General features: G+C 49.6%; 1 protein-coding gene across 1 annotated transcript; it reads right to left on the reverse strand.

Moving 5' to 3' along the window:
* Positions 1-5,210: 5,210 nt before the first annotated feature.
* RTP2 (receptor transporter protein 2) lies at positions 5,211-8,661 on the reverse strand. Its single transcript, XM_039234183.1, has 2 exons — positions 8,483-8,661; positions 5,211-5,727 (listed from the first exon to the last, which is right to left on the reverse strand). Exons 1-2 carry the CDS (start codon positions 8,644-8,646, stop codon positions 5,211-5,213), a joined length of 681 nt encoding a protein of 226 aa, XP_039090114.1. The 5' UTR covers positions 8,647-8,661.
* Between the last annotated feature and the right edge of the window lie 3,969 nt (positions 8,662-12,630).

The following is a 12,630-nucleotide window of genomic DNA, read 5'->3' on the forward strand; positions in this document are numbered from 1 at the left end:
GTTTTTAGATTCATTCCACTGCATCCTTGGATTGGTACCCAGGTCCCGAGTCTTGGCATAGCATTCCTTGGCACGTCTTACTGTATTCTTCATCGGGGAGTCTGCAGACTGCCAGCCAATAACAGGTGCAAGCTGTCTGTGCTTACGCAATGGTGTAAAATCAGCACAAAGATGACATGGGTTGTAGAGTGCTACTTTCTCACAACACCTATAACACAGATGTAGTTGTAGAATCTACACAGAGACCAAAAAGTCATAAAGATTGAAGGCATCTCTTGCCAGGTCACATAGGTCTCACGAGAGGCAGGGCACAAATGTCCATTCCACGTAACAGCTGCAAGGCACGTGAGCATGGGGCTAATCTTACACCGAGTGTCTACAACAGTTCTCCCGAATCTCTTATCATCTATTCTGGGAGATGCAGTTTTCAGACTTCTCTGTTTCCAGGTTTCTAGAAATCCAACTTCCCTCTCGGCCTTCAGGTACCATCCAGATGCCATCCAGATGCTAGTGGATGGCTGTGCCTTCGGGGTGAGGTGCTGGGGTCTCAATACTTGTCACATATTAAGCCATGCAGACTTATTTAATTCTTTATTTCTTGGCAGTCTGGATTCCTATACCAGATTTCCACTAACCAGTTCTCTAACCTCGTAAAACTAAACATCTTTCGAAGACTCCGTTTCCTTTCTGTAGGTGTGGGTATTTACAGTGTCTCTCTCCTGGATTTGTTTTTAAGGGGAAATTAGACACAATAGCTGGCAGTCAGTATGTCCTTCACTCCCAGTTGAGGGTACCAAGTACATGAAACATACATGGGAACGAAGGCATGGGAGAGGCTATTGCATACACGACAGGAATGTAGTCAATCAACCTCTGTTTAAACAGTTATTTCAAAAAACAAATGACAGTGGTGAGCAGACACGTGTGCAAACAGCAGTGACAGCTCAGTATGACAGGTGCAGTAGCAGAAGCAGGCTCTAGGGGGTAAGACGCTGCTTCCCCCCAGGAGCTGAGGGTCAAGCTGCACCGAAGAAAAAGCTCCTGAAAGCTGGAGGGGGACAGGGCTCCTGGACAGTGAGGAACACCAGCTTGATCAGAGTGGTGGAATAGCCTAGTGATTGAGAACTTAAGTTCTAGAATCAGTGATTGAGAACTTAAGTTCTAGAATCAGAGATACCCTGGAGTTCAACCTCAGCACAGTGACATACTAACTGGATTAACATAAACCAGTTTCTTAACCCCTCTGAGCCTCAGCCATGATGAAGATGATAATAGTACCAGCCTCAAAGGGTTGTTTTCAGAATCAAATGAGGCAATGCACACAAAGCACTTAGCACAGCACCACACACACAGTGAATTATTATAATACCAATTGTTTATTGAGCTCCGCTCCTTCTCAATAAATGTTCTGTATTATTATTACCTGGAAAAATGAGGTGTGCCTGGCTAATGAGACAAAGTGCTGTCCATTAGCAGGAAAGATCTCTGGAGGAGTTTAAGCAGGACAGTGAGCTGACCACATCTGATTATTACAAAATCATCCCTAGATAGTGGTAGAGTTCACGGTGGGCTGGAAGAGGGGAGGCTACAAGAGTGATGATTATTAAGGAGGCTACAGAGTCAAGAGACACCACGTGATGAGTTTGGGCAGGAGGAAATAGGAAACAAAGAATGGAGACCAAGCCAGAGGTACTTGGGAACAAATGATAAAGGCAGCACTGGTCATGCTCAGGGTACTCCTGCGATCAGGTCAATTGATCTGTAGGCCTGGGGTCCAGTGGAAATCCTCAGAGAGCTGCGAAGACTGGGAGTTCCCAGGCAGGAGAACCTACTCTGTGAGTGGGGACATGGGGACATGTTTTCCCAGAGAGAACAAGAGAATGAGAGCCATCAGGGGAACCCCAGCTTATAAGGGATGGGCAAGAGAGGAAACCTGACAACAGAGAGGAAACAGAAGGGAAGGATTAGGCACAAGTGCTGTCATGGAGTCTTCCAGGAGGGGATGCAAGATGCAGCTGCAAAAGCAGGTGGGATGCAGGCAGAAAAGTGACCAATGGTTCGGGAATGGAGTGGGGGGTGATGGTTTTAGGGACTTGGAAATGAGACTGCCATGTCTTATTAAGGAATAAATAAGAGATAGAGGCAAATATGATCTACTATTTTGAGAAACTTGGCCTTGAAGGAATTTTTTTTTTAAACATGGTGGGGTATCTGAGTGGCTCAGTCAGTTGCACATCCGACTTGGGCTCAGGTCATGACCTCGTGGTTCATGAGTTTGAGCCCCACATTGGGCTCTCTGCTGTGAGTGCAGAGCCCACCGAAGATCCTCTGTCTCCCTCTCTCATGGCCTCTCCCTGGCTCTTTCTCTCTCTCTCTCAAAAATACATAAACATTAAAAAAAAAAAAATACATGGTGGGGAGCCTGGGTGGCTTAGGCGTTTAAACGTCCATGACTCTTGGTTTCAGCTCAGGTTGTCATCTCATGGTTTCGTGGGTTTGAGCTCTGCATAGGACTCTGTGTTGCTTGGGATAATCCCTCCCTCCCTCTCTTTCTGCCCCTCCCCACTCACGCTGTTTCTGGCTCTCTCAGAATAAATAAACTTTAAAAAATGTTTAAAAATGCATGGTAATAGAGGGGCGCCTGGGTGGCTTAGTCGGTTAAGCGTCCGACTTTCGCTTAGGTCATGATCTCGCGGTTCGTGGGTTCGAGCCCCACGTCGGGCTCTGTGCTGACTGCCAGCTCAGAGCCTGGAGCCTGTTTCAGTCTGTGACTCCCTCTCTCTCTAACCCTCCCCTGCTCACGCTCTCTCTCTCTCTCTCTCTCTCTCTCCTAGAAATAAAAAAAAAAAATGCATGGTAATAGAGATGTGGAGTCAGAGAAGGGTCATTTTAACTAAATGTGAAGGACACAGGTATTTTTATACACTAAGAAGAATGAACTGATAAAGGAGAGTATGTAGATTGTTTGGAGTTTTCCCAGATCTCATCTCATTTCACCTGGTCTAGGCCTTCACCCTCACTTCCATTTTCAGTGGCTCTTCATTCCTCAGTGTCCAGGCCTTACCTCAGAGACTCCAGCTTCACTGGCCTTCTTGAGGCCTGACCCTCCCCTGACACAATCTCAGCAGTCCGCCCCTCACCCCACAAACCACAATTTTAGTAACAGATGCTGCTGGTGCCACTTTATCCCAATCCTGTCCCTTCGTGTGCTCTTGAGACTCCCAACGTAGACCAAGGCAGAGGGGACACACTGTCCTCTGGAGACCATATGAGTCACAGGCTTCTGATGGTCAACTTCCTAGAAGCTGTCATGTGTCTTCACTCTGCACAGGCCTGGTTAAGCATTCTCTGCAGTGGACAGAGGCGAGCACAACCTCACATGCCCCCTAGTTTACAAATACTCCACTCCACTGCTTTTCCTGTGCCTCTAGTGCACCCAACCAGAGAAAGGTAGATTCTTCTAGATTCCCTGGCTCTCTGTTCCTACAAGTCCAGAGCCAGGGGCTGAGGGGGTGGAGGAAAGTATCAGACAAGCCATCAGAACTCCCCTGCCAAAGCTGGAGAAGAGTAAAGCCAGGCTGCACATACAGAGAGCAGGTGGGACACAGTGTCCAAACCAGTCCACCTCTGAGAACATAACTAGTCAGACTCATCAGCCTTGAACCTCATCTTCAGTTCTCAGGGGCCACTTGAGATAGATGCTCTAAAGGTGTGCTATAGTTATGAAAGCCAGGGAACAATTGGGAATATTAATAGGAAAGCTTCTGTTTCCTCTTCCAGACCATCACAAACACAGGGTCCTCTCACACCAAACCATGAGTCAAATTGCCCAAGCCACGGCCATGCCTAAGGGGATGAGCAGCAAATGCATTCCCCCTCAGGGGGCAGCCTCATGGGCTGGGAAAAGGAGAAGGTGCAGGAAGACAGGTACCATCTGCCTCCACTGCTCGTGCTTCCCCTTGCTTCCCATCTCCCCTGAATGGAGACACACAGCCCCACCAGCACCTGAAAGATCTACATCCACAGATCTGCCGAATACAGCCCATCTCTCCATCTGCACTAACGGGGAGAATCACAGAATTGCCTACAAAGGTATTTTCATTCAGGATGACAGAGGAACATCTCCCTGCATCATGTGTAATTACTGGTGCCACAGCTCATATGTTCCTTCAAAACACTTAAATGTATTCTTGAAGCCCCAACCGCCCCTCCCCCAACACACACACACAGAGCAAGAGCAAGAGAGATCGAGAGAGAGTCCCACGCAGTGAATTTCAGCAGGTCTTCCTCCCCAGGAAATGTTTAGACAGCACTGGGACCCACAAATTCCAATCAACCGACAACCAGGAACACAGAGGTTACATATTTATTTGTGTATCCCTAACACACCACTCCCCTACCTGTCCCTGCCCCCAAAAAGCTTCATGCAGCATCTTTAAACCTGTGTCCCTCTCTTATTTTTATGGGCCCATATATATTTAAGTAGTAACTTCAGGGTCTAGTCTAGAAATTTCTATGGTGATATTCTATATCTGCACAGCACAGTATGGTAGCCACAAGCCACATATGGTTACTGAGCCCTTGATAAGTGGTTGGTGCAACTGAGGAACTGAAGTTTCCATTTTATTTCATTTTAATTAATTTAAATTCAAATAGCCACATATGGCTAGTGACTGTCATACTGGACAGTGAAGTTCTAAATAATTCCGGCAAGGCAGACTCTAGCACCAAAGTAACAATCTGGAACTTTCCGAATAGTGGGAGCAAACTCTCCAGGAGAGCGACTGAATGAAGATGCACTGAATATTCTTGCGTAGGATCACTGCCGTCAACCATGGCAGGATGGTCAGAGACAGCTGAAGATGAACTTGAGATGAAGCCCGGGCACGACAGGACCTAATGGGATGTGGGATATGGAAATGAAGCAAAAGGAGGGGAGTAGAGATGGACGTGGAGGAAGTGGAGGGAGAAGATACCTGCCTGTGGGTTTAGTACTACCACCAAACCTAAATCCTCCCTAGATCCTCTCCCCTTCCCCCATCACTGTAAATTTTAATAGAAGGACCATTAAGTATCTCCTAGAGCAAACTTCCCATTCAGCGGAGGAATTAACTGAGGCCCGGCGGGAGCTGTCCAGGGTCCTGTTGACGCTGCAGAAGAATTGCAGCCAGAACCTTCTCCCGCGTTCCCGCCCCAAGCGTGCAGCTCCGCTAAAAGAAGGCAGAGCTGCGGAAGGAGAACTGCAGGTAGACAATGAAAAGGCAGAGGGAGGCGCCCACGAGGCACCAGCGAAGGGAGAAGAAGTTGTAGCCCGAGCCCTCCTGGGCGCTTGGCTTGGAGGCCCCCGAGAAGGCGTAGGCGGCGGCCTCCTCCGCCAGCAGCTTCTCGCTGGGCTTCCAGTGCACGATGCCCTCCTGGCAGGCCTCGCAGAACTCGCCGCGGTGCGGGCCCGCGTCTGGGCGGCTGGCCACGTGGATGCGGTACTGGCCGCCGTCTTCACCGTAGCACTGCTCGCGCAGGCTGGTGATGAGGTTGTCCACCAGGCTCTCGATGTTCTCCTCCAGCATGCTCGACTCGTCCAGCCGCGCCGTGCCGCACTCGTGGCACAGCTGCTTGAAGACGCGCATGCGCACCGAGCCCGCCCGCTGCTCGCGGTCCAGGTGCATGTGGAAGAGGATGACCACGTGTGGCGACTGCCAGGTGTGCCAGCACCAGGAGCAGTGGAACCTGCGGGGAGGGGAGGGGAGGGGAGGGTGGAAGAGGCAAGCTTCCTCCCAGGGACAGCCTGGAAAGGAAGGGCCCTGTGTGGCTGTGCCTAGCGATAGAGGTTGCTTGTTCGCTGCGCCCTGGGTTCCTTAACACTCCCAGGCTCTGCCTCCTCGCACTGAGCTCCCCTGGGCCTGGGGCAGTGTCTTCAGAAATCTGGCACTGGAGCTCTGTGGCTTCAAGCCGGCTCTCCAGCCTGCCTCCTACACGCCCCCTTGTGGCCTCAGCTTCCCCTAAGCCTAACGCACTCTGGACAGAGACCTGCACAAGTACCTGCCCGCAGCACAGGGCTCATCCCCTCCCCTCCCCCCGCCCCCATCTGGGCCTTATTTTTCATGTGTGCATTGCAGAGTGATGGTGTCCGATAAGGCTCTTTTCGTTCAGATGTCCCCTGACTCTGACTCCTGCATTCTGCCTGCTGTGCGGAGAAAAAGAGATGCCTCTAACTACCGACCGTAGGCCACCAAGAATACTTTGGAGAAAACCCACTAAGAATCCACCAGGTGGACTGGTGGATGGATGACGGGCCAGCGGGGGAGGAGTAGGGAGTTTGGTCCCCACACCTTCACAAAGAACATCCTCTTACCCCTTGACGAGCCATCCCTAGACCCTGCTCCAGCCCTGCAGCAGAGACTGGAAAAGTGGATCTCAGTCGGCATCTCCACACACATGCACCCCTACATACAGGCCACTCTGTCTAACTCGGCCCCCCAGGGGCCCAGCCTCAGAGGCTGTGGAAGGAAGAGGTCTGGGGCCCATCTAGCCAGGCCCCAGTCCTTCAGCCTCCACCCCGTGCTTGCACACCGTCAGTAACGTAACACTCATTACCTCCAGGACAGTTTCTTTTGTCCTTGAGATGAACCTCTTCCAGGACCCTGTTACAACAGCTTTACAGTCAGGAGTCCAGGGGACCCCTGACTCTCCTTACTGCTGACTCCCTCTGGGGCCCCTGGACAATGGCCCTGTATGACCTCTGATAAGGAACTCAAATTCAGTCCAACAGACACCACCTAGCCCCTATTTTGTGCCAAGCACCACATAGTCCCGGCTGTGGGGTAGAGATGAGGCCAAGCCTGTCGCCGAGGCCTGGGGCCCTTAGACAGCACAAGCACAGAATGGTACCCAGCATAGCCCAAGGCAGCATTGGCCCACAGAGCAATCTGACCCCCAGAAGGGGTCCCCACCCATGCTGGCCAGAGTTGTAGGGCACCAGGGTTAATGCATCTAGAGGCTTATGGGGAGAGTGAGCCTCTGCACAGAATAAGCACAAGAGTGGCGGTTCTGAAGGCCTGCCTGAGGCCACCTGGGAGCCACAGGTCACCAGCGGGGGTAGGACCAGCTGAGACCTGAGGCAAGGAGGAGCCACAAGCCCATAGAGCTCAGCCCCTAATCCCCTGGGCCCCGGACCCAAGTTTCCAGCCCTTTACACTCCTCCCAACAGCCAGCTCAGAAGCTTCATGTTTTCCATCTCCTCCTTCTACACCTTATTAATCACACCAGTCTGGAGCTTTTTCCTCTTCCTCAAGCTACACCTCAGATCTTAAATGTCAAAATATCAGACCTAGTGCAAGGGGACCTTAAGGATCATCTAGTCAACCTCTCATTTTATTGAAATGAAACAAGCAGAGAGAGAGAGCCATCCATGTGCACACAGCTAGAGCCAGAGCCAGGAGCCAGCATATAACAGGTGCATATTAATGTCTCTTGAACTGATCTGAATGGAAGTAAAGCAGTGAACCTCTGCTTCTCTGTCTTTTTGTCCCAAAGACAAGCTCAATCTAATACTTACAGGTCTCAGCTCCCCACCCACAGCTGCCCCACCCACAGCCTGCCTCCTGATGCTGCCTTCAGCCATGTGCTGCACCTGGGGGTTTCACATCCAAACATGCATGAACAACCCAGTCTGTGTGCCCACACGCCCAAAATACAGCCATTTGTTGGCTTCACTGGGGGGTCTAGGGGCATTATCTGTCCTTGAATTGGTGGACCCAGGGAAGAGGCCTACACAGACCCTGAAGATGAGTTTGAGGCAGGTTGGGCAGGGAATTCTGTGGTCCCGATCCCAAATCACACCCTAGAAGAAGGAGAGGGAGGCATGTGGCTTTCAGATGGACATGTCTCCTCAGCCTATGGAACTCCCTGCGCTCTGGAAGCCATGAGGTTCCTGTAGAGTATAGGACACCGAGCTCTAAGGACATAAAGGAAATCATGCCCAAAGCTAAGCCTTTTTGTCACTGGCCCATAGACAATAGAGCTGGAATGGTCTTGATTGATCATCTAAGGCCAACTTCTTGTATTCAGATCAAACTGGACTGAGTTGACTAAATAGACTTAGGACCAGAGCAAGGCCCCAACCCTAAGCTAGTTTTCTCAGTGGACCTCATGACTTCCTCTCTCACTCCCCACCATTCTTTAAAAGACTATTAAATGTGAAAACATCTCAAATGTCAAAGATTACAGGGACATTGTAGCTCTTCACTTATTATAAAAAACCAAGATCCAAAGACAGAGCACAACTTATCAAGGTCACCCACGGTGACCTGTACCCAGATGGTACAGCTGGGATTAGAAGCCAGGCCTCTTTGACCCACTTGGTAGTTCCTTCTCTGCCCCCTAACCGGTGCTGACTCCAGGATGAGGCTCCATTGATCTCTCTGTCTCCCCTTGGAGGGTGCCCCCAGGACTGCCTTCAAGTCCCTCCTCCTTGGGTGCTCACCTGCCTGAGGCATGCTGTTCCAAGTACTGCTTCCAGCCAGGGGCCAGCTCATTGGGCTTGAGGTTGGGATCCATGATGAGTTCCCAGCTGTCGGCTGGCTTGGCCACCTCCATCTTCTCATAGAAGACTTTCTTCCATTCACAAGTAGTCAGGCTGGTACACATAGTCCTATTGGCAGGGATGGAAGATTGAGGTCAGCCTGCGTGAGAACACAGAAGGGACCCAGGTAGGTGCAGAGCGATTCAGTCTCTGCAGTTGAAAATCCTCATCAACAGGACCAGAGGAAATAGGACCCAGCAACCTCTTTTGTCACCTTGGAAGCTGTTACCATGGTAGCTGGGCAGGGAGCCAAGAACCAGGGCTGGGGAGGAGGGAAGTCCCAAAAGAGAGTTCTAGGGCCCTGAGCTGGGCTTAGGAGGCAGGGCCGAGTAGTGACACTGAATGGAAAGAGCAGGCTGGGAGGCTCAGGCCCAGATCATACACATCCAGATCCTTCCAGATCCTTCCAGCGTCTCCAGCCTCTTGCTTCACCTACTGCTTCACCCAACTGCTCTTCCAGGCATTCTGCACGTTGTATGTTATGGTAATTCCGATGCCATAGGGAGCCAAAGAAAAACAAGGAATGGGGAAATGCAAAGCCTGCGGGTGGTACACCCCTGATGTGTGGCGACCATCGTTCACCATGTGCCAAGCGCCAATTGCTTGACCTGTGTGCTGGCCAAGGTGGGAAATCGTTCCCCCTTCATCCAGATCAGGAAACTGAGGCTTACACAGCTCTAAGTGCCTCATTCTACACTCAGATCCAGGCTTTCCAAAGCCAAGCTCATTTGCTTATTTATTGCAGTACTATTGAGCTCCTAACACATAGGGCTTGAGACAGAAGATGCTCTTTGCTCAGAAAGATCTCCAGCCAGCTGGGAGATAGAAGGCAGTTTAACATGTTGTAAAAAAACACAAGAAGAACCGTTCAGATTCATGCAGTCATAGCATTGTTGAAGTTCATATTTGGTTCCTGGTTCCAAGCTACACTCAGAAGCTGCTGTAGGGACAAGTTTGTTCTGTGCTGTAAGCTTCTGCTTCTTCTGCTGCTGCTGAAAGAGGCCAGGCAACAGGGTACCAGCTCCGTGATGACTTCAGAGACTAGGAGGGAACCTGACTCCAAATTTGCATAATCCAGATGAAGACACAAACCCCTGGGGACAGAAGCCCTGGCAGGGAAAAGACCAGGTGGTTGGCTGGCTTGTCCCTGCTCTGCCTTGAGTCTGCTTGGCCTTCGAATCCAAGAGTTTTGCTCAGTGGACTTCCATCTTCCCACCTGCACAGGAGAGGCTGGCTAGATATTATCTGGGGCCACTTCCAGAAGTAATCAGCTCATGATTCTTTTTATTTTTAATTTTTTAAGTTTATTTATTTATTTGTAAGAGAGAGAGAGAGTGTGTGTGTAAGCAGAGTAGAGGCAGAGAGAAAGGGAGACATAGAATCCCAAGCAGTTCTGCGCCATCAGCACAGACAGGGCCCAATGTGGGGCTCTAACTCGCGAACTGTGAGATCATGACCTGAGCGGAAATCAAGGGTCAGATGCTCAACCAACCAAGCCATCCAGGCGCCCCAGCTCATGATTCTTTAACCTGGAAATCGGATCCCTGGAAATGTGGAGGTGATGAGGGAGCATAAGGCAGGCTGAGGACAAAGGGCAAACTAGCACACACTCTCCCCTGCAGGTGGGATGTGTGTGACATCCCTCAGGCACTCCCAGCTGCCCAAGAACAAAGGAAATGAAAGAAAACAAATGGTTACCTGATAGAGATCACAGTCATGCAGGACAGGAGTCTCCATCAACTTACAAATATCTTAGTAAATTACAAGAAAAAGACAAACTTATCAAAAGCTTGATCTCCAGAAACCTACAAGCTCAGTTTCCTGGAACCCCTAATATCACCCTCCACTCCATAGTGCTGTGGGGAACAGAGGCAAGAAGAAAATGGCAAGGAAAATTAAATTTCCTTATAACCTGCAGCCCACTGGCAAATACTTAAGGCAAATACATTTCCCCAGGAACCCCCTCTTGCCCTAATGTTAATGCCTTACTAGAGGGAAAACTATCTTACTTTGACAATAGCAAGGCCTCAGGTATCTTAGGAGTCCTCTTTAGCATATCAGAATCCCTCTGGAGGCTTCCCATTTGACTTTACCTCCCCAACATCATAGTGTTGCAGGATTCCCACACAAAGAGTCGTGACACCGAGGCTTTTCTTTCCAGGAAGTAACTTTATTCGTGCCAGCACCACTCAGTTGGGTTCGTACCCAAAGAACTGAGCGGCCCACATCACATGGCATAGTGTTTTAAATACATTTTCTATTTCTTTATCTCCCATATATGGTAACACACATAAACATGCAGTCTGATTAAGTTGTCTCAGTTTACAAGAACATGGAGAATGTAGGCACTTGGGTGCATATCTAGGTGACCTTGAAGTCTTCTCTCCTCTCTTCTTCATTTTTTTCTCTCTCCTTAGGGAGGGGTTCCTACCACAATAGTATATAAGGAGTCACTCTTCACAGCCCCAGTGCAGCTCTTTCTGCCCAAAGGTCCTATTCCCGTGCTTTAATAAAATCACCTTTTGCACCAAAGATGTCTTCAAGAATTTTTTCTTGGTCGTCGCCTCCAGACCCTGCCGTCACCCCAAAACCTCATCAGAGGCACACAGAGGGAACAGTATGCAGCATTGCAAACGTCGCTATGAACCGGAAGAGACGTTTCAGTGATGAGTTCCAGCCTTGACACTTGCCTCCAAGTGGTTTTTGCATTGGGTGAGGTCTGGGACAGCACCATTGGATCATGTATTGGAATGGGAAGGTGTCCTACACCAACTCTGTGCCAAAGACCTCAGAAAGGACAAAATTACTTGACCAGGAGCTCTGGAAGAGACTAATTTTTTTAATGTTTACTTATTTTTGAGGGAAAGAGAGAGAGACAGAGAGAGAGAGAGAATGAGCAGGGGAGGGGCAGAGAGCGAGGGAGACGCAGAATCCAAAGCAGGCTCCAGGCTCTGAGCTGTCAGCACAGAGCCCGACGCGGAACTCGAACTCATGAATTGTGAGATCATGACCTGAGCTGAAGTCAGACGCTTAACGGACTGAGCCACCCAGGAGCCGCTACTATTGGTAAAAATCTGATTTCTTCCTTGAACTCTTTATCTCTTGACATTGATGTAAGACATCTGAAGCTCAGGACTGAGAAATCACTTCGCCAAAGCTTCAGTCCTGGGCTGCTCACACCTCCTCGGGGCCAGCTGCCAGGGGAGGTGAGGTGGAGGACTGGTGAGTTCCCAGGAATTGAATGAATTGAGGAGTTTACAGCTCAGCCTGGAGCCACTTGCCAGGAAAGTATCTGAGAAATATTGTGCCATTGTTGCCAGAACAGATGACAAAGAAGGAAAACCAAAAAGATAGAGGGTGAGAATTGTCCGGGTGCATCTGTCTGTTTTTACCCAAGTGATGCAATCCCCTCAGGCCTAGCATCAGGTTTAATTTAGAATGGGAGCCCTCTAGGCAGAGACCAGCATAATTCATCCCCTGTTTTCTCTCAAGAAAAAAACGGTTGCGATACAACCAATGAACACAGTTATTACCTCAATTTTCTGCAAATGGCACTGGGGGGCTCCAAAAGCCACAAATTAAGAGCTCACTAATGTAAAAATGTGTACAGCTGTGACCACACCACGCACTGGCAGTTTCATTATATGTTACTGCTGTGTTTTTAATCTAGATAACATTTTTATAAAGGAATTTTTATTCCTTTATAAACTAAATTACGATGCACCTGTATTCTGCAAACAAAATTGGCCAAGGGGAGAGGGATAAGACAACCAGTTTCCTCTCCAACTTGGAATGTGAGTCAATACATGTTAATAAATACTTTTTGTGGGGCGCCTGGCTGGCTCAGTTGGTTAACCATCTGACTTCAGCTCAGGTCATGATCTCGTGGTTCGTGGGTTCGAGCCCCGCATCGGACTCTGTGCTGACAGCTCGGAGCCTGAAGCCTGTTTCAGATTCTGTGTCTCCCTCTCTTTCTGATCCTCCCCCATTGTCTCTCTCTCAAGAATAAATAAACATTTAAACAGTTACTTTTTGGATAATACAGCGGA

The sequence above is a fragment of the Hyaena hyaena genome, unplaced genomic scaffold (assembly GCF_003009895.1).
Source record: "Hyaena hyaena isolate Hyena2069 unplaced genomic scaffold, ASM300989v1 scaffold_84, whole genome shotgun sequence".
NCBI lineage: Eukaryota > Metazoa > Chordata > Mammalia > Carnivora > Hyaenidae > Hyaena > Hyaena hyaena.